A 26,276-nucleotide genomic window follows, 5' to 3' on the forward strand; every position below is an offset into this window, starting at 1 on the left:
TCCTTATACCGTTACACTTCCTTCTTTTTATAGGGTGCCCCAGTGCATTAACATTCCACGTGGAGACAAACATTTTACCTATATTATAGTCTGACATGCAAAGAAAAATTGTGTACCCAAGGCTAAATTATATAGACCACTATTCAACATTGATGTAACAATAAAATCCTTATTAACCCACAGGTCAGAAAAAAGATGTGCTTCAACCCCACACACAACAGACCCAACTGGCGTCCATCCCACGGAAATCCGACAGTCCATGCACGCTCACGTGATTGTCTGTGACACTATTGCTACCAGATTGCTCAAGTCTGTTTTTTTCCTTTTCTTTTTTTTACATAAAATTTAATGACATGGTTTACTTAAAAAAAAAAAAAAAAAAAAAAAAAAAAAGGCAAATGTATGCAATAAAATAGGCCCCAGTAAATAATAGCATCGAACCCACAAAATTAACAAATTAACTCAAAAAGGAAAAAAAAGTGAGAGTCAGTGGGCAGCCAACAGAATAACAAACCCTCTCAGGCTGCATCAGCAAAATATACGATGTGTAGTCTACATTATTGATTAAGTGCAGGCACTTACCCATTCACATCATTAATTTAATGAAAGCCATATCTTGTCGTGGGCATGTAAAAGTCTTGTGTCCAACCTTGTCATCAATTCTCAGCTTAGTGGGGTAAAGCAATGCGAAGCTCACATTTTGTTCGTGCAGAAATGTCTTACACTCTTTGAAACTATCCTGCTTCGCTTGCATAGCTTTGGCAAAGTCCGGAAAAAACAGTTGCATGTTGCAGTCCTCCCAGCACAACTTGCCTTTATTCCTTGCCACTCGTAGAACGAAGTCTCTGTCTGCCGACTGCAAGAATCTTGCCAGGATGGTTGCCCGCTGTGTTGTTCAAATTCGGTATGAGCCCCTCCAAAATCCAACCATATCTTGACCTTCCTTTCCCTCGGGGATTCCAACGAAACAAACAGTATTACGTCTGCTCCAATTTTCCATATCCTCTATTTTTTCCCACACCTGGCCCATACCAGTCTTGGTGGCAGGTGGGTTAGCCTGTAGTTCTTTACAAGCTGACTCCAAAAACTGGACTCGCTTTTCAACATTTTCTATTCTTGTAATCAGGGTGGAAGGTTTCACCTCCACAGATGTGGTCACTATGTATTTCTGTGAGGCCCTCCATGTTGGTCGAGATTTTCGTTAGTGCTGCATAAATGTTTGCAATATCTTGACCTATGTCATGAGGCTCACTGACAGATCAACTGGACCCCTGCCATCATGATCCTGCGAGGCATCAGGTCGAACATATGTGATTTTTAATGTCCCCACAGGCAGACAATTTAAACATTTTCGATATCTTACACTCCTAGCACAGTTTAACAATTGAAACTATTTCAGTTCTCACCAGTTAATATTAATTAAAAGGATAATTGTAGCAAAGTGAAGTGGAGCTCGCCTCTAAGTGGCAAACACTCATGCAGCATCACGTGACACCCCATTCCACAATTCTTAACAGAAATGATCATAATGGGAATGATGGAGTTGACATGTTTAAGCTGTGAGAGCAGAGACTTAAATATTGTTTAAAAAAAATTATATATATAAACTCAGCAAAAAAGAAACATCCCTTTTTCAGGACACTGTATTTTAAAGATAATTTTGTAAAAATCCAAATAACTTTACAGATCTTTATTGTAAAGGGTTTAAACAATGTTTTCCATGCTTGTTCAATGAACCATAAACAATTAATGAACATGTACCTGTGGAACGGTCATTAAGACACTAACAGCTTACAGACAGTAGGCAATTAAGGTCACACTTATAAAAACTTAGGACACTAAAGAGACCTTTCTACTGCCTCTGAAAAACACCAAAAGAAAGATGCCCAGGGTCCCTGCTCATCTGTGTGAACATGCCTTTGTCATGCTGCATGGAGGCATGAGTACTGTAGATGTGGCCACGGCAATAAATTGCAATGTCCGTATTGTGAGACACCTAAGACACCACTACAGGGAGACAGGAAGGACAGCTGATCATCCTCGCAGTGGCAGACCACATGTAACAACACCTGCACAGGATCGGTACATCCGAATATCACACCTGCGGGACAGGTACAGGATGGCAACAACAACTGCCTGAGTTACACCAGGAACACACAATCCCTCCATCAGTGCTCAGACTGTTCGCAATAGGCTGAGAGAGGCTGGACTGAGGGCTTGTAGTCCTGTTGAAAGACAGGTCCTTACCAGACAACACCGGCAACATCATCGCCTATGGGCACAAACCCACCTTTGCTGGACCAGACAGGGCTGGCAAAAAGTGCTCTTCACTGATGAGTCGCAGTTTTGTTTCACCAGGGAATGAGCGTTACACCGAGGCCTGTACTCTGGAGCGGGATTGATTTGGAGGTGGAGGGTCTGTCATGGTCTGGGACGGTGTGTCACAGCATCATCGGACTGAGCTTGTTGTCATTGCAGGCAATCTCAACACTGTGCATTACAGGGAAGACATCCTCCTCCCTCATGTGGTACCCTTCCTGCAGGCTCATCCTGACATGACCCTCCAGCATGACAATGCCACCAGTGTGATTTCCTGCAAGAAAGGAATGTCAGTGTTCTGCCATGGCCAGCGAAGAGCCCGGATCTCAATCCCATTGAGCACGTCTGGGACCTGTTGGATCGGAGGGTGAAGGCTAGGGCCATTCCCCCCAGAAATTTCCGGGAACTTGCAAGTGCCTTGGTGGAAGAGTGGTGTAACATCTCACAACAAGAACTGGCAAATCTGGTGCAGTCCATGAGGAGGAGATGCACTGCAATACTTAATGCAGCTGGTGGTCACACCAGATACTGACTGTTACTTCTGCTTTATATATATATATATATATATATATATATATATGTATATATATATATATATATATATATGTATAATTTTTTTTTTTTTTTTTTTTTTACTTACCAGACCACGTGTCCTACTGTTGCATTTATCATGAGCAGGAAGTGAGAAAAGGGGTCCTCAGAGTTATAGATGACCATGACATTTTCTGATTTATTCAGGATTATTAAAAAAATCTGACGGAGTTAGGACTCAACTTTGATAGGCAGTTCTTAATGGAAAACATCCTGGTTACTTTCATAACCTCCATTCCCTGATGGAGGGAACGAGATGTTGTGTCGATGTAGTGACACTAGGGGTCACTCTTGGGAGCCCCAAACACCTCTGCTTTTTTGAAAAAAGGCCAATGAGAATTGGCGAGTGGAATTTGCATGCCACTCCCCCGGACATACAGGTATAAAATGAGCTGGTATGCAACCACTCATTCAGGTTTTGTGCTGAGGAGCCGAAACCAGGTCCCGTCCATTTCAGTGGGTAGTTCAGCATTGTGGCAAGAGGGACACAAAGTCTCATTCCCTCCATCAGGGAACAGAGGTTACGAAAGTAACCAGGATGTTCCCTATCAGTCACTCACTCGACGTTGTGTCGATGTTGTGACACTAGGGCTCCCTATACAAAACGCCACAACTAGCTGAACTGTGTTACGTGAACTGGCGGTGTGTGACAGGCAGACTGTTGTGAGCCTCGAAGCCAGCGCACTAAGCCATCACGTAACCTCCCCCAACGCTCTTATAAGCGTCGAACGGTCCATCAGGAATAAGTCGACTACCCAACTATAGGGACAGGCTAGCCCAGCCGAGGCCTCTTTTCCCTCTCCTTTCTCCCCAAAAAGAGTGGAATTTGTTAACTGACTAGGAGCCATAAGTGTCTGCGTCGGGGGGTGTCCCTCCCAAGGGGAAGACACAGCGGAGACCACACCCCGCCCAAAAAGAGGGGGGGGGGGGTATTTTGAGTGGAATACGTCACATGGTCTTACCGAGTCTTATTGGAAGTATGTCATGTGGAGAGGTCCCATGGTAGGTCCTACCCGAAGGGGGAGGAGTTTCTACAGAGCATTGCGACCGGGGGCAGAGGGGCCTCTGCCCAAGGAAGATGCAGTTTGCCATCAGGGAAACGATTTTGCGGAAGATATCACATGGGCTCGCCTTCGGGGAACCAGCACATGTGGAGCACCTACCTCAGTACAGGGGCTCATTAGTGCACGTACTGGGCCGGTCAGTGAGTTTCTCCGCAAACTCAACTGCCAGAGGACTAAGGAGGAATGTCATCCAGGGATCACAGTCTGTGAACACGACTGGGAGTCAAAAGCGCACGTCTTCACCTCTAGGGAGAGGAAAGGCGCTATGCGCAAGCGGTACACCCGGCCAGTTTGTCCCAGAACTTACCTGCTCGTGCCTGCCAATGCACGGGACGAGACCGGCTCAACCTGGAGATTTTAGAACCTTGCAAAGGTGTTGGGTGTTGCCCAGCCCACTGCTCTGCAGATGTCTGCCAAAGAGGCGCCACTGGCCAGGGCCCAGGAGGCCCCACACTCCTGGTGGAGTGGGCTTGTAACCCCACAGGGGGTGGCACATCCTGAGCCTGATGTGCCATCGCTATGGCGTCAATGACCCAGTGGGCAATCCTCTGTTTGGAGACAGTGCTTCCTTTCTGCTGTCCACCAAAGCAAACAAAGAGCTGCTCGGAGCTTCTAAGGCTCTGCGTGCGATCCAAATAGATGTGTAAAGCTCACACCGGACACAGCAATGCCAAGGCTGGGTCTGCCTCCTCCTGGGGCAGCGCTTGCAGGTTCACCACCTGATCCCTAAAAGGGGTCGTGGGAACCTTGGGCACATGGATCACGTGAGAGTAACCCGGACCAAACTCCAGGCACGATTCGCTGATAGAGAATGCCTTAGGCTCAGCTGACTCTAAGGGCTCAAAGGGAGCTCCCTGTAGACCCCGAAGGACTACAGAGAGGTCCCACGAGGGGACGAGGTGCTGTCTGGAGGGATTCAACCTCCTAGCGCCTCTCAGGAACCTGATGATCAAGTCGTGCTTCCCCAAATACTTACCATCTACTGCATCGTGATGAGCCGAAATAGCAGCTACATACACCTTCAGGGTGGAGGGGGACAGCCGCCCCTCCAGCCTCTCCTGCAGGAAGGAAAGCACTGATCTGACTGCACATCTCTGGGGATCTTCGCGTCAGGAAGAACACCACTTAGCGAACAGACGGCACTTCAAGGCATACAGGCGCCTACATCCGAGAACTACGTCTGGGTGGGCCAGTAGGGTGCTACTAGGATGATCTGCTCCTCGTCCTCCCTGACCTTGCACAGGGTCTGTGCAAGTAGGCTCACTGGGGGAAACACGTATTTGCGTAGTCTATACCGAGGGTTGCCTCGGTCAGGGCGTACCAAAGCGGGCAGTGGGAGGATTCCCAGGAAGCAAACAGGTCTACCTGTACTTGACCGAATTGACTCCAAATCAGCTGGACCACCTGAGGGTGGAGTCTCCACTCTCCCCTGAGGGTAACCTGATGTGACAGCGTGTCCGCTGTGGTGTTGAGGTCGCCCGGGATGTGAGTGGCTCGTAGCGACTTGAGGCGCTGCTGATTCCAGAGGAGGAGATGGCGGGCGAGTTGTGACATGCAATGGGAGCATAGACCGCCTTGGCGGTTGATGTACACTACCATCGCTGTGTTGTCCATCCGGACCAAACACGTGCTTGCCCTGGATCAATGGCTGAAACCTCCGCAGGGCGAGCAGTACTGCCAACAACTCTAGGCAGTTGATGTGCCAACGCAGCCCCAGCCCATCTTGGAAGCATCTGTTGTAACCACGACGCACCTGGAGACCTGCTCTAGGGGAACCCCTGCCCATAGAAATGCAAGGTCGGTCCAAGGGCTGAAGAGGCGGCGACAGATCGGCGTGATGGTCACGCGATGTGTCCCGCAGCGCCATGCCTTCGAGTCTGAAGCCAGTGCTGAAGCGGTCTTATATGCATCAACCTGAGAGGTGTGGCCGCCGCTGAGGATGCCATATGCCCCAGGAGCCTCTGAAAATGTTTCAGTGGAACCGCTGTTCTCCATCTGAACGCCTTCAGACAGTTCAGCACCGACTGTGCACGCTCATTCGTGAGGCGCGCTGTCATCGAGACTGAGTCCAACTCCGAACCGAGAAAAGAGATGCTCTGAACCGGGGAGAGCTTGCTCTTTTCCCAGTTGACCCGAAGCCCCAGTCGGCTGAGGTGCCAGAGCACGAGGTCCCTGTGTACGCACAGCAACTCTCGAGAGTGAGCTAGGATTAGCCAGTCTCAGTTGAGGATGCAGACGCCCACTTCCCTTAGCGGAGCAAGGGCTGCCTCTGCGACCTTTGTGAAGACGCAAGGTGACAAGGACAGGCCGAAGGGGCGGATACCCGGCGGAGGTGGTCCCATTGAGGTCCCCAAATTGCCCCCAGTTCTAATTGGCACAGCCTCATACCCGTAGGTAGAAGGACCGAGGCGGGGAGCCGCTGGGGTGGCTTGCTTTCTTACGAATGCAAGCTGCAACCGCAACGTTGCCATGGTCATGTTCTCGCAATGAGGACAAGACCCATCCACGAACGATGTCTCCACGTGGGCAGCGCCCAGACACGTAAGACAGCGATCATGGCCGTCAGAAGCGGAGAGATAACGACTGCAACCAGGAATAACACGCAAACAGAAAGGCATCTTTAAAAAGACGTTCCGTGTGTACCGCTCTTTTAGAAAGAAAATATACTCTTTTTAGAATATACTCTTTTAGTTGTTTCTGCTGAAGCACCCAGGGCGTTCTCTGCACTCCACGGGTGCAGAGGGGAGAAGCTGCTGAAATGCGCCGTAGAATCCAGCAGATGAGGTGAATGAACTTCGCGGATGAATTCAGCTTCAATGAATAGAACCGCTCGGCTCCGAAGAGAAAATCTGAATGAGTGGTTGCATACCAGCTCCTTTTATACCCGTATGTCCGGGGGAGTGGCATGCAAATTCCACTCGCCAATTCTCATTGGCCTTTTTAAAAAAAAGCAGAGGTGTTTGGGGCTCCCAAGAGTGACCCGTAGTGTCACTACATTGACACAACGTCGAGTGAGTGACAGATAGGGAATATAATTTAAAGTTTACTTTACATATTGTTTGATATCTTACAGATCCCTACCTTTCATTTGATATTTGTATTTATGAATTTGTTGCATTTTTAAACATTTTGTTTGGCAATTTAACATTGTGACCTCTTGCTGAGGACAGGTTAAATTACATGTGCTTCCAATGATAGAGCAAGCATTTTAAACATTTCTAATGAAGTTATTTAAAAATATAAGTAATAAATTCCCTGAGTATACACATTTCCTTTAGATTGAACTTTTCCAGTATTTTTTATTATTATTAATTTCTTGATTTTTAACATAGAGGATGTTTGTATGTAGGACATGTTTTGTCCCTTATCTCAAGAATCATTGGATTACTGTATTAAAACCATGGTAAACTTATTGTGAGGGAACGCAAACTATTGCGAGGATACACAAAACTTATTGCAAGGGCACGCAAAACTATTTAAGAAAAAAAACTCCCGCCCTATCCTCTAAGCATTCTTGCTGTACAATGGCAATATTGTTGTTCCTGATCATGCTGCAGTTCTATTAGATATACATGTGAAAGTGTATTCAAAACCTATTAAATGCTGGAAATGTAATACATTAATGCTTAAAGATAAAACATTTCTTTCATATTTCAACTCAGAGTTTAAGATATTTTTGTCAATTAATTCAAAATCTACAGATGAGACTTTCCTGCTCTGGGAGAGCTGCAAAGCCTAAATCAAAGGTCTTGCCATATCATATTCCACTACTAAAAAGCGTGAACAACCAGAGAAGCATATACATTTAGAGCCAGAGCTTGAATCTGCTACTAATGATTATATGACCAATTCCTCTTCAGTTAGTTTAGAAAAATTATGTGTTATACTAGCCTCATTGGACTCGCTGCTAACAATATATTGTTTTCAAGCAAAAGATGTACGAATTTGGCAATAGACCTAGCAAATATTTAGCCTACTTGATGAAGGTTAAATCTGATTCACAATGTATTACCTCTATTGTTGATTCTAATGTGGTTAAGTCTTTCGAATCCTATTTCATAAATATCACATTAAAACTATTTTGTTTTGAACTGTATTGCACTGAATATTCACCTACAAAAACTTTTATTCTATATAATTGTTTTTTTGATCGCTTAACACTCCCAACTAAGTATCTCTGAGGAACAAAGAGGGTTGCTTAATGCTTCCATCTCAAGGGAGAAAGCCATAGCTGCTCTGCATAAATTGCAATCTGGTACATCCCCAGGGCCAGATGGCCTTCCATGTGAAGTTTATAAAGAATTTAAAAAATATATAATAGATCCCTATGTTTGACTATTTATTTGCTACAGATAGTTTGCCCCAATCACTTCGAGAGGTAAATATCTCTCTTATTTAAAAAAAAGGAAAGGACACAGAGAATTGTGGGTCCTATAGGTCAGGGGTGTCAAACGTGGCAATATGACAACATAGACCGGTATCCACAGTTTTCCTGAGTAACCACTGGGCGGTGCTATGATGATTCTAATTGCCTGTTTTCTGTGTCTGGTCTCGAGACACCATGTAAAGTCTACCAAAACGATTGATCCAGATGAAGAACAACAACCATTTATGTTTTTTGGAGTAAAAATTAATTTCAGGCTCAACTTATCCTGAATATTATCATAATAACTCAAAGTGGTTAATGATATCAACATAACTAACCTTGCTCCATCACTTCATGACACCTACAAATTCGGGTGAGGCACATTCAATTAAAAAAAAATGGTCATCTCGACTTTGTGAAGTATCGGCTTTTTACAGCCATGTTTTTTTTTTTTTTTTTTTTAGTTTTTTCAAATGTATTACTCTAAATATCGCATTATCCGCTTAGAACAAATATTAAGATAAAGTTATCCAACCCAGGGTTGCATTTCCCAAAAGAATTGTAAGCCTAAGTAGATCATAGAAACCATTAGTGCCTATGGTCTCTATGTTCAACTTAAGCTTACAATGCTTTTGGAAAACACAGCCCAGAGCAGTAAAGCCTGTTAAAATTTTTTTTTTTTGTTTTCAATATTGTTGCTTGATTCCCTACTACTAACTGATGTAACCCCCTATTAATGAAACTACTAAATTCCATGTTCTCCCTTTTATATAACCCCAATAGTAATAAAAGCAGCAGATATTTAATTCTGGACTTACGGTGTTTCCTGCCCCGTTGATCTGCTTTGCTCCACCGCTGAATCTGCAGTGTCACAACTAACAAAATTATATTTTACCCAAGTTTTGATTTGCAGTCTGAATTGAATGAGGCCATGAAATAACACCAAAACAGCATGCATTTCTGTTGCGGTGTGTTTGCTGGCTGTGCTCAACAACAAACAGCATGACTAGTGTAGTTTGATTCTCGAACCAATGAATGTTATTAGCTGGTACTTTCAATTAATTTCTCCAAACAACTTGCCAACTGACGAGTTGTTGGTTTGAATCAGTCTGATGAATCCTTCACTGAATGAACTCACTGAAACACAGCAACTGAATTACAAAATGTCTGATCCACTCACTAAACCACAAATCTTTGCTCTCATACCAAAATAAAACAAGAACTGTTTTGTGTACAAAATTCGTTAAATTTAATTCAGTCATTAACTTGTTGTTCAAATGTTGTTTAACTTGTTGTTAACATATTAAGATAGACAATTTTTGTAATAAATGGTTTTATCAATTTAATACATGATTTATATGTATATACTGTGTAAATATGTGACATGTGATATACAGTATATATATACACACTGGCGGCCAAAAGTTTGGAATAATGTACAGATTTTGCTCTTATGGAAATAAATTGGTACTTTTATTCACCAAAGTGGCATTCAACTGATCACAATGTATAGTCAGGACATTAATAACGTGAAAAATTACTATTACAATTTGAAAAAAAAAAACCCAATTCAGAACTTCTTAAACTACTTCAAAGAGTTCTCATCAAAAAATCCTCCACGTGCAGCAATGACAGCTTTGCAGATCCTTGGCATTCTAGCTGTCAGTTTGTCCAGATATTCAGGTGACATTTCACTCCACACTTCCTGTAGCACTTGCCATAGATGTGGCTGTCTTGTCGGGCACTTCTCACACACCTTACAGTCTAGCTGATCCCACAAAACTCAATGGGGTTAGGATCCATAACACTCTTTTCCAATTATCTGTTGTCCAATGTCTGTGTTTCTTTGCCCACTCTAACCTTTTCTTTTTGTTTTTCTGTTTCAAAAGTGGCTTTTTCTTTGCAATTCTTCCCATAAGGCCTGCACCCCTGAGTCTTCTCTTTACTGTTGTACATGAAACTGGTGTTGAGCGGGTAGAATTCAATGAAGCTGTCAGCTGAGGACATGTGAGGCGTCTATTTCTCAAACTAGAGACTCTGATGTACTTATCCTCTTGTTTAGTTGTACATCTGGCCTTCCACATCTCTTTCTGTCCTTGTTAGAGCCAGTTGTCCTTTGTCTTTGAAGACTGTAGTGTACACCTTTGTATGAAATCTTCAGTTTTTTGGCAATTTCAAGCATTGTGTAGCCTTCATTCCTCAAAACAATGATTGACTGATGAGTTTCTATAGAAAGCTGTTTCTTTTTTTTGTTGCCATTTTTGACCTAATATTGACCTTAAGACATGCCAGTCTATTGCATACTGTGGCAACTCAAAAACAAACACAAAGACAATGTTAAGCTTCATTTAACGAACCAAATAGCTTTCAGCAGTGTTTGACACAGTGTTTATTCTGCCTATTGGCTGGGGTTTGTTTTACAAAGTATTTTCTGTTATGTAATTTTGCCTCACAAAATTTGTGCGGAAGCACCGGACTTGAGCAATCCAATGGCAAAGTTGTCACGGGGACTCTCCTAGGCATACATGGACTTTTTGAGTTTGAGTTTGGCACTGTCATGCATGGGGTTAATGCACACATTTTTCTTTTTTCTGTTTGTTTGGTTTGGGGGGAGTTCAGGGTTTGATTGTTGTACTAATATTGGAATGTGGTCTTTATAATCTTGTTTTTGACACACAATTTTTTTTTTCAATTATATCAAAATGCCAAATGTTAATATGAGTGGATTATCTTTCTCCACGTGGAATGTGAAGGTCCCAATGACACTAAAAACCGACATATGTTCACTTAAAATGACATTTTAGTCTCAGATCACGCTCTGGTGAGTTTAGAGGTGTTGCCACATATGGAGAAAAAGAAATCGTACAGCTGGCGCTTTAATTGTATCCCTTTTGCAAAATCCTGATTTCCAACAAATGTTAAAGACTGAAATCAATGTCTATATGGAGACCAACTGGTCCTCAGTATCTTCTGTGGGCGTGGCTTGGGAGGCACTTAAGGTGGTTCTTAGGGGTCGGATCATACAGTATGCCTCATTCATCAAAAAATCCAAAGCACGAGAACTCGTGGAGTTGGAAAGGAATATTAAAAGTGCCGAGACAGAGATGAAGCGCTGAATGTCATCTGATGGCCTCAGAGAATTGACCTGATATACAGATATAATACTATTTTGTCGCAGAAAGTGGTGTTTTGTTTATTCAAGGCAAGACAGCCATACTTTGAGTCAGGGGACAAAGCAGGGAAGCTTTTGGCTAGATATACCGTATAAAGCAGAGAGAGTCTTTTTCTACCATTCCCTCAGTGAAATCTGCTGGTGGTGAAATTTGTACCTCGGCCAATGATATTAATAAAGCCTTTAAAGTGTTCTATCTTGATCTTTATAGTTCCACATCTTCATCTACCGATGAAGATATTAGAAACTTTGTGGTACCATTAGAACTCCCTAAATTGACAACTGAGCAAAAAAACTCTCTTGATTCTGAGATAATCTTGGAGGAACTTGACGAAGTAATTAAAGCCCTACCTACAGGCAAGACTCTGAGGCCAGATGGTTTTGCCGCTGAATTTGTTTAGATCTTATATTATGGAACTGGCTCCACTTTTGTTAGAAGTTTATAAGGAATCATTAAATATTGGAAAGCTTCCGCCAACCATGACACAAGCCCAGATCAGTCTGATTCTTAAAAAGTACAAAGATCCAAGTGAGTGTAAGAGTTACCGTCCAATTTCCTGATCCAGCTAGATGTAAAAATGTTGTCAAAAATTCTGGCTAACTGATTAAGTAAAATTATGACATCTCTTATACATATAGATCAGGTGGGGTTTATTTGGGGCTGCAGCTCTTCTGATAACATTAGGTGTTTCATCAATATCATGTGGTCAGTGGCGAATGATCAGCAAAGCTGGGCTAGGCCTACCCAAGATTTTGTTTTATTATTATGCGTTCAGTCTCAGACATTTGGCTCATTGGTCACTTCCACCTGAAAGAGCCCCTCCCTGGTTTTGTATTGAACAGGAAGTTCTTGCACCTTTGATCTTGATCCTTTGAAAATTTGGTTCAACATTTTGGGATCCCCAGATCTCAGTTTTTTAGGTATCTACAGCTGCGCCACTTGCTCTGTACTATTTTGGGGAATAGCATACACCCCCCTAAAGCAGCAGATACTATGAGAGTGGTGATCACTGCTTTTGGAAAAGGTCATGAGGCATCAGTGTATTACTCCTTGTTAATTCAGTTTGAAGATTCCCCCCAGAATTGAGTCTGGGGAATGGAGCCTCAACCACTTTCAAGAGATTATGGGAGAAAGATTTAAACTTGGAATTGGAGGAGGGAGAGTGGGCTAGGATTCTAAAAAAATTTAAAAACTGCATCTAGAGATGCAAGGGTGTGCCTTACAGAATTAAGATTTTACACCGGTTCTATTGGACCCCCTCTAAATTGTATAGACTTGGTCTTAAAAACCCATGTCTTTTGGGGGTGTGTTGAGATACAGAAGTTTTGGTTAAAGGTTCAGAGTCTGGTGGGCGATATATTAGGCACTCGGGTATCATTTTGCCCCAGACTCTGTATCTTGGGTGATGGGGCGGTCATCGACATTGAAAGTTGACACATAAAGAGTTGGGTCTTAACCAGTGTCATGATCGCCAGACAGATCATTTTAAGGGGCTGGAGGTCGGCTGGAGCACCCCCTTTTCAGTGCTCGTAAAAGGGAAGGGTGGCGGCCTTTGAGGAAGGGGCATTTAGCAGAATGGTGAGGTACAACATGTTCATGGAGAAATGGGGCGGGTATATGTCATTTATGGATATGTAATTATTATTATTATATTTTTTATTTGTTTATTTATATATTTATTTTAATTTTATTTATTCATTTATTTTTATTTTTTGTGCGTGTGTGTGTCTGTATTATTTGAGACCACTGTGATGTTGGGGTCAGGGTGGGATTGGGGATTGGGAGGGGTACTAGTGGGGGTTAAGATTGATTCTGTGTATATATGTTTTGTTAATCTGAAAGAGACATCTAAAGATCCATCTCTTCCACAAGCACTTGACCCAATCCTACTAATAACTGTCTTCTTTCTTCCTCTTAAAAAAAACCCTCTCCATTCTTTCATGACCATCTCTCACCTTCCTCTCTACTTGTGCTTCTCTTTGCAATTTGCAACTTTGTATTACAGCACTTCTCTTATTACTGCCTCCTTAGGATGAATCCCTTCTTTTGCATTCTTTATTTGTAAGTCGCTTTGGATAAAAGCATCTGCTAAATGAATAAATGTAAATGTACTAAATAAAATAAACCTTTTTTTGATCATTAAGTTTATTTTATGACGATGAGTAGTTTGCCGAAACTCTCTTGACAGTTTTGCTATGGCTGAATACGATACTGGAAGTTTGTTAATACCCTGTGATTTTACCGGAAATACAAAGGCTACGTGCTGTTCATAGAGTCCATAAAAGTGTGATTGTTTTTTTTTTGTTTTTTTTAAATATTATGAAATGAGTTGAACTATGCACATTTTCACAGGGCCACCCAGGCACGTCAGGGCCATAGGCGGACTCCTACATCGCCTATAGGACGGGTCAGCCCTGCCTGCGAGATAGTGGGTCAGACGCAGGGTGGGCCCTAAGTTTTTTAATATATACAGTATATACAATGTCAAGCACCTTGTTTTAACACATCAGCGCTTTGGCTTTTTACACATTACGAATATCCTTTTATAAAATATGATAATTAATTGACAATTTATTGAGATCAATGATTATTTTGCCTTATGTACAGTGAATGCTTAAAATTATTTTTGTAACGAATCCCCGGTGTTGCTCCAAGATGAGCATTAAAGATTTATGATATTTAGACTGTTTATTGCATTTAGAAACAAAAGTACCCCTTAAACGTGCACTCAGTACTTTTTTCCCCATTAAAAAAGTTTCACTCCTAAAGAAATTCCTTTACGAGCTGTAATTACATTTGTGCCCACAACAACGTCTCGTCACTCAAGGTCCCAATGACACTAAAAATCTACGTATGTTCACTTAAAATGATATACTAATATTTTTAAGAATGCTTTTAATATTTGACCCAATCCTGGCAAATGACATACGCAAAAGCATATCAGTTATTAGAGCACTGCAATATCCTGAAAACATCTGTTAAATAAAAATTTCAGCATTCACACTATATACTTTGTAATGAATATTTTACATTTGTCCTTGTTTCTCCAATAACTTCGTTGTCCAGTTTTAGCAATATTAATAGCAAGATCCTGAATCCATGGCGTAAGACAGTGTTTTTAGGACAGCACTTGTTTTTTAATTACTTATTTAGTGGCTTAATGTGCTCAATCTACAATCTACAAACTGGTGTTCATAGAATAGAGAAGCAATGCGTAAAGTTTTACGTTAAGCATTTTCCAACCATATAAGGATAAAGAGAAAACGCTTAACGTGGCTTAATGTACTAGGACAGTGGCTTTGAAGATAAAATTCAGTTTGCACCTTATTTACTATTACTTGTAGGTATTATTCACTGTAAATAAGATACAAACTGAATTTGGTCTTCCAATGCCTCTGTCTTAGTAAGTCTTTTCTTTATAATGGATTTCTGTGGGAGAAAAAGCTTGACGTAAAACTTTACACATTGATTTTATAATCTGGGCACATCAGCTTGCTTGTAGATTGAGAACACATTAAGTCACTTTAAGCTTTTTCTCTGTAATGGGGAATTTTCTCTGTAAATCGTTGTCTTATCACATTAAGCCACGTAAAGAGGGATTTTCAAGTATTTAACCTCCTGAGACCCCAGCGTGACTGCTGTGTGCATTTTCAAATTCCTCTTTGATTTGTAACTAGTAGCACCTAATAAACAAGAAAAAGTAAATAAATACATTTTTCTAGAGCAAGTAATTTTCATAAAAATTGATGTCCACAAATGGACAGCAGGACTAAGTTGTGAAGTTTTAAGTAATACCAAGCTATAGAAAGTCAGATTTTTTTCATCAAATAGTTTGTATCCAGGAGTGTTGGTTATTCATGTTTTTGAGACATCATAGACATTAAAGCTGATTTTCTATAAAACTGAATAAATAATTCTGATTTAAAGTAATGGCTAGCATCATCAAATCACTGGCAACCATATTAAAATAAAACAACAACGAGCTCGGCCGCCTCCTGGCAGTCGCCAACGAGCTCGGCCACCTCCTGGCTGTCAGCTGCGAGCTTGACTGCCTCCTGGCTGTCAGCTGCTGGCTCGACCGCCTCCTGGCGGTGAGCTGCAGACACGACAACGGGGCTGCAGCTGAACTGTTCCTCCTCCTTCTCCTCCTTCACTTACAAGTCATTGGAGGTCTGGGGGTTTGACAGGATGGGGGTGAGATGATGGACTGGTCACTCATGAGAGGCTGCCCGCAGTCCAGGTTAATCAAATCCTCCCTGTAGAACAGGTAACCAGCGAGCTCAGCCTCCTCCTGGCGGTCAGCTGCGGGATCAGCTGCATGCCAGTTGGCCTCTTGGCTATGACTTCCTCCAGCCACACAGCAATGTTTGTAGCCATGTGACTGTCTTGGGCAATGTAGTTTCATTTCCTAATCCTCTCCAATGTGGCCCAGTGGTTAGCACTGTTGGCCACTTGTTTCAACAGTTTTACTGCCTATGGCCCGAGGTAGCTGGGATTGGCTCCTGCACCCTCCGCAACCCTACATAAGATAAGCGGGAATAGAAATTTGATGAATAGAATACTCGCATAGAAATGTACATGTAACCCATACGTTTGACTCTGTGGCTATAATGGTCCAAACATCTGTGCTGAGATCTACACTGTTGGTTTCCTTTAGGACCTTTTCGTACTGGTCTTTTTTTTCTCCACACTTTTGATCAATTAGTTTCATGATGTGTGCTGTAGAAAGTCCTTATGAATCTGCTGTCTAGCCTATCCAGGATTCTGGCCAGCCCCACCAATTCAGATTTATAAAGGATCTTGGCTGGTCCTACTAATCCTATTTTGTGGTCCTCAAGGACAGTCACCTGACTATCTAGTCTAGGATCGTAATCCATCCAGCTGTGCTTAGCAATCAAATAAACTCTGTACCACAAGTGATATTTTGACTGGTTTGTCTGCGGCCCAGCGTTTTGTTCAGGGGAATCAGCCTTACTTTTCCCAGCTTTTTTAAACATGTCAGACCAGCGCTAAGTGTTAGGCCTCCTGTTCAGTTCCTACAGACTGACCACAGTTCTATTAAAAATATACCTTTGGTCAAGCCCTAGAAAAGCCTGTTGGTACTACCCTGTCCCTTATTAGTGGAGGAATGTTAATGCAACATGTGGTTCATGTTTACACACACAGCCTAGGTTTGCCACCAACTGAGAGTAAATAGTCACTCCTGATCCTACCCTCTACAAGAGGGGAAATCTCTGCATTCTGGTTTGTCCTGACCAGTCTGACCTGGTTAGCTCAAAGTTTTCTACCAATCCTGTCTCTGCTGATCGGGCTTTGCCCTCTCCTGTTCCTGTCCCGGTCTCGCCAGACCCTCTCGCCTGTGGTACTGCTGGAGCCTCCACCATCGCCTCTGGTTCTGCTGGAGCTTTTGCCCTCAATACCAGCAGAACTGTGACATCTGCCTCTGCCCAATACATTGCTGTGAGATTTCTCTCTACCCCCAAGTCTTATATGCCAACTACTCAGAGGGGATGGTGACATAGTCAGGTCCTTGCTGACCATTTCTGAACCAGTTTTGTTAGGAACTATTTGATAACTCTGCATGTCTGGCAGAAATGGCAGCAAGAACAGGCAACCTTAAATTTTACTGTAGTTATGGTTATTGATCCTCAGCTTCCTCTTGCTTTATAGTCCATTTACAAAATTGTGAAGATATTACCAAAGAAGGATGGCTGAAATTCATATATGTACTACCAATCCCTTGCCTCATTGCATTACCCTATATTTTCAGATCTGGAGATCTTCAGATTTGCTGGTTGCTGTCGGGGGAAGAGTTGAAAAGAGAGCCGTCAAGCTGGACACTTTGCATTTCCTGCCTTGTGCTGAACATACAGTTGTCACTGAAGATCGTGCAGGGTTTACTTTATTAATTGCAGATGAAGGTGATGCTAAATAAATTAGATAGACATACTTGTTCATTTTACATACTGTATAATTACTAGAAACACTATTCATTTGAATAGGTTACATGCTGCTTGATAAATTGCCTGTGTGTACAAGTAATGTAACAATGACATTTGCTAAATGCTTTTAACCTGAAACAGATATTAACAGGAGAATAATTATTTTTAGCCTACATTTTCTGAAAAAGATGTGAATGGTGCTTGCCTAAGCAAAACTAGGGTGTTCTAGGTGGTTGCAAATGGTGTTCTCAGTGCTTGCTTTTTGCTATTGTGTGGTCACTAGGGTGTTCTGGGTGGTTGCTGGGGCATGCCGAGTTTCCAAGGTGCTCTGCTCTCTGTTTTAGCATATTGCTAAAATATATGTGTTTGCTAGTGTGTTCTGGGTCATTGGCAGGTTGTTGCTATGTTGTTCTCTCTGTTTTTAGAACATTGCTATGTAGTTGCTAGGGTGGCTGGTTGCTTACTGGCCCAAATGAAAAGAGCCCACCAGTGTTTTTTTCTTTTCTTCCTCACATAAATCATATGTCAAATCCACATATATTAAACACATAACCAGTACAAAGGCTATTTCAGTTATGTTGTATTTTTTTCTGCATTCAAGTCCTCATGGGTAGTTGGTACTTACATGGTCAGAAGTCGCAATTGCCATGTTATGTGTGTTTAAGTGGTTTTCGTAGGAAAGAATAGGGCCATTTTACAATTTCCTGTTTTTTTTTTCTTTCTTTTACACTTTTTTCACTTTTCGTTTTTTTATTTTTTTTTATTTTTTAGCACCATCGAAAACAAAATGAAGACTATTCCTGTACTTTTTAATTGATGCTTTATCTTTCTTATTTTCTCTTTCTTGTGCCGCCACATTTTCTGAAGGTAAATGTTGTTTTGTTGTACAAGCCTTTCATCTCATAAACCAGCTAAATGCATGTAATCTAAACTATACAGTCAAAATCCACAAGTAAAACAGAATCGTGTTTTAAATATGTATTATTTTTGCTTGATTCTTGCCATGATTCTTTAATTGATTCGCCCCAAACTTGGATAACTGGGGCTCCAAGAAAATCCCACTGGTAATTACAACTTTATAGTGACGTTCATTTGCGCTCATCTTAAAAATACAATCTTTCATGGCATGAACATTAATCCATATTGTTTACTTTGCTATTTTGTGCCAGATGAGTAGTATATTTACTCTGACTATATTTTCAATTGGTCAGAGCAGTTCTTGAGTTAACTCCTAATATAGACTCCAGCACGGCACCGCCACTCAACTAAGTTGCCATGAGTATAATTAGCTGTGCCATAATTGATGCAATTTACTTGTACTTTTGATACTTAAGTAAAAGAAATAAAGCAATGGATATTGAATTTACTTAAGTATGACGAATGGATACTTTATATAACACTGTCTCTCTCCCAACTCCCTCTCCCTTCTCCACACTTCCTGGAGAATCGCCTATACTGCGGCAGCGCTGATGCAGTTCTTTGAGATTTACAGAACATTGTAGCAGCGGGGTTAAGAGAAGTGACGGCCGCTCAGAAAAAAGCCCTACTACAACGTTGCCTCGGGGTGGAGGGACGAGTGCTTGTGATGCTAGGTGATGGTGGCATTGTCAACTACGATCAAGCGGCGACCCTTATGAACAATCATTTTGTCACTCCACAAAGCTCTTTGTTACTAAGATGTATGTTCTGATGACATCATCTTCCTGGGGAGACCGTGTATCAGTATGTGGCTAATTTGAGAGGAATGGCTAGCTCATGCAAGTTCTGTGCACAAAGCGATGAGATGATATGCAAGCAACTCATTAAGCATACAAATAACAGAAAAATGCAGAAGCGCTGCTGCTGGAACCTGACGGTCTGTCACTGTCTAGAGAAATAACCATCGCATTCCAGGTAAAGAGTGCAGTGGAGTGTGAAGCTACACTGACGAACCAAACAAAGCCCACAGCTGGCTATGAAACACATAGAGATACCCCCACCCTTGGAGCAGCCTCTCCACAGGAGTGAGGATGTGCCTGACGAGATCCTGGATTCCGTAATGCACCCTGTGCAGTAGCGGTGCCCTCAAGCATGTCCGCAGTGGTCCTGTGGTAACTCTTGATCTCTTTCTCATGCCACCAGATCCCTAAACTGCCCAGCCCATGGCCAGACATGCCATAACTGCAGTAAGAAAAATAATTTACTCAATGTTGGTGCAGAAGTAAATACTGAGATTAAGAGTAAATGGCATCACTGTGTCCATCATCTTCTTTATACAGAACAGTTTGCTATAAAATAACTAAAAATAAATTACTCAAAATAAATTACTGCAATGAAATAATCACTCATTGACTTAAAGATGTCTTGGTGCAAGTTAGCCACACAGTAACAGGCACGCAATACCTCCCTCATGTAAACTAGATTTAAAGACGGTTTAGTGTATAATGTAGTTCAATTACCCACTCCTGATAAACATTTAATTATTTATGTCCGTCAACCCAGGAGAAATTTGATGTAGTAATCCAGAAATCACTTTATTTTCTGTATAGTCACAGTACAAATGCGATGAAAACTCAAAGGGTCTCCCGATGAAGTCACACATATGTGAAACGGACGATTCTCTTTGCATGCTTTGTTGGTTTTATATTATTTCTGTTAAGGGAATAGTAAAATTAACGCAATCCTCCGAGTAGCAGGCTAGCAGCTAGTTTCTTTACAATTGGTGGCTGCCGAATCCTCAAGTTTATCAATGCTTTGTGCGACATAGGTTTTTGACCAATCACAGGCTACAGCACCTCCCACAGTCCCTGTATGGCCCAGAGTACCTACCCCAGAGTAGGAGACAAAAATGTCCCCTAAAACAGCTTAGAGGAACTATAGTTCTTCAGGTGTGAAAATGATGAAAAGTACTAGTCCCAGGGAAAAGTACCTAAAAAGGGCTGTGCGAAAGGGCCTTTTGTGCGGCTGGGGAAGCAATGGTAGTTCAGTCAGTCGCTGTTCAGGACAACAGCGGCAGGATATCAGTCTCCTAATGGACGTTTAAATGTTAACTGTTTGGTGAAGTTGTTTACCTGCTATAATGCTTGGATAAATTTTCAGGTAGGGTTGTTGAAACTTATATTGTTTTTCATGCCTAAATGAATCAAACATTTGTTTATAGGTTTTGTTTTCTGGTAAAGTTACTGTGACATGTTTACTAATATTCATGACTTTTGAGTATTTTATAGCATTATTGCAGTTTCGAGGTTCCCTAAGTGTGTGTCTCTAAGGGCATTTTCAGACCTGTAGCTCTTTGATTTGTCCTGAAACAGGGGCTAAATTTGTTCCAATGTTAAATTTTAAATTAAATTTTAGATTTATAATGAAATAAATTAATATGGTGGCACAATTATATTTTTGTCTACAAAACTAGTTTCAAACATTTAAGCATACGCCTTCAGATCAAAAGATTTTTAAGATCATGAGAAACATTTTGGTCAAGTGTTTCAAAACTTTTGACTGGTAGTGTACCTGTACAAATTTTCCAACCATTTGTGTCGCCGCATGGTACAGAATACGCGTTCCAGTCAGAGGTTGCGCTGCAAATTCACATCCGTCAGTCGGATGGATATAAGTTGTAAGATTGGGAATCTGGCCTAAAAGTTGTTTCGCTGTCCATTTATGCATATCGCTGCCCCCTTTGGCATATCGCGGCACCATTTTGTGGCCCGTTCTGCATAACGCGGCGGCCCATTTCAGCTTATCACGGCCCATTTGGCCCCATTTTGCGGCCGGCCCATCGGGAAAAGTCCCGGTTCTCCTGATGGCCAGTCCGCCCCTGGATCCGAGTGTGATTGCCGTGTTCATATATGCATAAACAAACTGAAACAAGGGAGAAAATGCACCAGGTTCCGAAACAAATGATCCAAATGAGCCAGGTGTGAAAATGTTCTAATTTTGTGTGTACTACTCTTTTCTTATTTCTTTTATACCAGTCACAGAAATGCAGAAGCTGTGTCACTTTCCATTGCACAAACATGTTTTTAAGAGTGTTGTTTATCCAAAGCAAGTAATATCATGGTTATGAATGATTAAATGAATAACATCAGTGTAAAAATAGCATGTCATGCTCTGCTGGTAAATAGAGTGATGAAGCCACTGAATGAATGTCCAGGCAACCTCAAACCATGAGATTCATCTGCGCAGAAGAGCAGTGCCGAAACACAACTCGCGTTTGAAAAGTCCAGTTGGTCTGTATCAAAGAAATGCACCATACACAAGGGGGGACTAGCGCTGAAAAATTTTGAGAACCACTGTCTTTACATATTTTAAGTCTTGATTAACTGGTTATGTTTTATGTAAAGAAAATGTGCAGAACACATTGATTCATTAAATCACCTGTGGCCAATGGCCATAGATTTTTGGCTTACCACAATTTATAAAAATAATATTTATAGGGCCTAATGAGTCTGTGATGCATGAGATTCATTTTATCTTAAATTTAGAATAAATGTAAGTGCAAAGTTTTGGATTATTTCTGAGGAAAAACGTTTGCACGCAGCTTTTATATACACACACATACATGCGCAAGGAGCTCTTAAAGGATTAGTTCACCCAAAAATGAAAATTCTGGGTTTTTTTTTTAACTCTCCCCTGTGTTGTTATAACCCCATATGACTTTTATTTATTTTTTTCTTAACACAAAGGGTGAAATTGTGAAAAAAAAATTGTGCTCAGTGATGCCATACAATGGCAGTTTATGTTGACCATCTCTTCAGGTTTCAAAAGGACACAAAAATATTATTCAGAATTCTAATAAATTATTCCATGAGACTTATGATTGTTATGAAAGCATACGATGAGGTTTGATGAGAAACAAACAGAAATCTAACGTATTATTTAGTGAAACTGTTGCTTTCCTCTACACGTTCATGCACGAGAGCAGTGTCGCTCGCAAGATGCGGTGTTCAAGCGAAGAAAAAAAAAAAACAGGTCCACCACAGTGATACTAACAACAGAACACAGCACAGCTGCACACAAACCAGAGAACAGAACTTACTAAAGAGTTTGTAGTCAGATGAATAGATGCATTTCTATAGATGCCTTATTTTTTTGAAGACTCAAAGTCCCCCAGTACACCCTGTTGACTTGGAATCGAAAAAACAAGGTGGCACTTTAAGCTTGAATTACTCCATTGGTAGGACATTTCCTTGTTACAGTGGCGCTATTAATTGCGTAAATTTTTATATTATTAATCACACTGAATTAACGAGTTACATTTTAGGACTTCATTTGCTTCTTTAATCCTTTCACATTACTTATATAAAATGAAAATAAAGAAATTAGTAAATATATACATTTAATTTTACTTTTCTTTTTAAATTGTTTCTTGATATGTGCTACCATTTTGGTTTAATCTGATCTTGTGTGCTGTATTGTCTTCACAAGTTAGATATAAAAGCATCAACATCACAGTACATGCTTAGTAGTCTTTCTATATACTCTGACCACCACAAATTCAACAAGTGTTAGTATACTAAGATTTTTCAATAAGCTCTGCTCATTATTTCCATCACTTCACCTCCTGCTAGATTCCCCTGCTGCCCATGTCTAACTCTTGGGCTGGTATTTTCTTTCTTTTGCTTTATTTAGTTTTAAGATATTAAAGGAATAAATATGTCCAAACATGTTTCTCCATATAGTTACTTTGGAATAATGTGGTTTGTAGGACTGGCTATAGAAATAGTACTCAATACGGATTCCAGTAGCAAAATTATAGAACAAACACATTTACATTTTAATGACTGCATACAGTATAACACTGATAACACTTTTATTTGGTATCATCCAGTACAAAAGGACAGTAAGTGCAGTTTAATCAAAATTACATTCACATTGGACTTGCAAATATTTATGGTTGTTTTTAACTCCTACTGTATCTATAAAGGGACAGTTCACTGGGTAAAATAAGAGTACTTCAAATCATGTCTATTATTAAACAATGCCTTTAGCATCAACACAAACAATTGCTACTAAAATCAAAGTAATAATTAACTGCTGAAAAATACTCAAACCTCAACAGATCTAAAATCCTTTAGGTTAAACAATAATTTGGAGATTCTTTGTTTTTGTCCATTCCAGCAAATGATAGCACATGCTTACGTTTCACATTTGAGCTTTATAGCTGATGGCACTGCTTGGTTATTTAACCATTTAGAGGGCAAAACAAGTCAAAAATCAGCATTTCTTGATCAATTGCACTCTCATGTACTATAATACTAACTGTAGTAAAGTAGCTGATGAATATAGATTTGATTAATTCAGCTATTCTACTAAACCCCCTTTTCATTTTACCAGCACTCACCACTAAAACAATCAGAGAAAGACCCAATAAATTTAGAGTTGTACAGCTTCAAGGTAAATCCAGTGACCAAAGAAAAGCAAAATGACTGGCTTTAAAAACTCTTGAATTGAACTTGACTGAAAGGACAAATACAGGTATAATGCCATTGCCAATACACACTGCATTCATAAATGTTATTAATATGAAATGGTCAAATCTAGCAGACAATGATTATATTAATACACATCTAACTGTAATACAATTAAAATAGAATTTCTCTGTGCAAATTGGTTACATTACAAAGAGCAAATTAAAACTTATTAAAACGTACAAATACTTTTAAAATACTCTCTAAAAATAGATGTTTCTGAGTAAAGATTACAGGAACATGACGTTTCACACCAAGGCTGACACTGCCTTGTAGCAGTGCTCAAACTGTCCTCACAGCAGACCAACAGAACCTGCAACAGGTCTGGATCAGCGAGGTTCGGAGTTCATTCAGCTGGTGGGGGCGCTCTATACTAGCTGTTCTTCACACTAACAGCATCCTCAACTCTCTAACTGCCACTGTTGAGACTGTGAGTCATCACAGATCGCCATGGCAACGTATCCTTTGATGCTGAGAGGGTCGACAACAGCCAAACACTGACCCACTGACACCTGGTACAGCCAGTTGTTCTTCTGAAAGCACAACAACATAAACAACAATATGGTAACCTGCATGTTAGTTACACCACCTGACTTTGATGTGGAGGAATCAAATATTAATCATATTTCAAAACACAATTGTTTTATGGCTTATTTATAAAATATTTATTAATAAAATATTATTCTGCACTACTCATGCCAACATTTTTTTTTTTTTTTAAAGAATTTCAACTTTTAATGAGACAATGAGATTTTTTTTTTATCAGGACAGTTACACCACATGACATTTTTGACTAGGGCTGGGTAAAAATATAGATTTTCCAATACATTGCGATCTACATTTGAACGATCTCAATATAGATTCTTAAATCCCAAGATCGATCTTTCACTCAATGTGCAACCCTCACTACAATGAGAGGAAATCACTCGCATTTGCAACCAAATTTCGCACTATGCGAGTAAAATGTGTATATTTGGCAAGTAAATGTACATATCACTCACCAACAGCCGCGGGCCGTGCATTTTAAGTCTAGGACTTCAGTGCGATTCATGCCATTAAGAAAACACAGTTTCACAATGAATAAGACACCGTATTATACATTACGTGGCACTCAACTAGTAATACCAACTGACATTTTAAAAACAAGTCCACGCACAAAAGCCAGAACTTGAAACGACACTTAATGCTCAAGCAAGCCTAATTTTAACTGCAGCATGACTGTTTTGTGAAATGAACGTCTCACGAACAGACATTCAAAAATTAAAATTTTTCATATGAATCTACCAAGGAGGTCTATAATACATGGAAAAATCTATCTAATAATATTTGCGATTTAAATGCCGCTTGCAATAAATTTCATTTCGTCAGGGTACACGGTTATGCTGCGTTCCATTCAAGTTGGATGAGGGATATTCCTACTTGATATCTCAGACCATAAACGCATTCAATTCCCTGATATTCGGAAGATGACATTTAAGGAAACAAAACTGCAATGCTCCCGTAAGCTTAGCAGGGGTTTGACTCTCATTAGAGATGTCTCCTAGGAACCCAACTGATAATCAATGCTGCAGAGCTAGCATTTGTGCTTCAGGTGTACGATTATCAAAAGAGATTATAACGTTTTATACACCCGGTTCTGCAGGCATTTGTTAAACAAGCTTTAATATCATGTAATGTGGAAACAAACTCATTTTTTAATATTACATAATAAAGTGAATGTTTATCACTTACTTTGTATTTCTCCCTGAGTGTCGACATGTTTGTGTGACATCATGTCCCTGCATCTCGGCGAAATCGGAGTTGAGAATTTCTGCACAAGCCTACAAGTTGTAATTCTGACTTCAAGATGCATTCCATTGCACTTTTCCTAGTTGGAAGTTGTAAAATCCGACTTTCCAAGTTGAATGGAACTCGGCACTACTTTTCAAAACTTGATCCGACACTGAATGCTCCAACAGCCTAATTTACACTTAGAAAACTCCTGATGTTGCTAAAACAATGCAAAAAGCACTTACCAATTTGCTTGAAGTGAAAATCAGTCCTCCTTTCCTGTTTAATAAATTAAGCAATCACACGGTCATGCAGAACATCTCGTGTTTATAAATCCATAAGGATCTCTTTCTCAATGGCGATAGCGGCAGCGATAACGATCTTGTGCTTTTCGCTCTTGAATTACGTACATCACTTAAAGCGTGATTGCGTCACTCGAGGCCAGCTAGAAGGCCTCAACCAGGACATATCCTAAAGACCACACCCACTAAGAACAAATAAATCAGTCTGATTGGCTGATGAATCTGACAATCTGACTTTAGTTGCTCATTCATTTGCACTGTTGAGGGATTCTGAAGAAATTCTGAAGGCCTGATGGGGTG

The 26,276-nt window shown here is 40.8% G+C and overlaps 1 protein-coding gene across 2 annotated transcripts in view; it reads right to left on the reverse strand.

The window, feature by feature from the left end:
* Positions 1–23,229: 23,229 nt before the first annotated feature.
* Positions 23,230–26,276, reverse strand: part of LOC127434243 (polypeptide N-acetylgalactosaminyltransferase 11-like) — a 51,478-nt gene continuing 48,431 nt past the window's right edge. For both annotated transcript variants that reach the window (XM_051686833.1, XM_051686832.1), the window contains one exon: positions 23,230–24,437. In XM_051686833.1, the coding sequence (XP_051542793.1) occupies positions 24,306–24,437 (132 nt within the window). In that variant the 3' untranslated portion in view covers positions 23,230–24,305. The remainder of the gene's footprint in view (positions 24,438–26,276) is intronic.

The sequence above is a fragment of the Myxocyprinus asiaticus genome, chromosome 44 (assembly GCF_019703515.2).
Source record: "Myxocyprinus asiaticus isolate MX2 ecotype Aquarium Trade chromosome 44, UBuf_Myxa_2, whole genome shotgun sequence".
NCBI lineage: Eukaryota > Metazoa > Chordata > Actinopteri > Cypriniformes > Catostomidae > Myxocyprinus > Myxocyprinus asiaticus.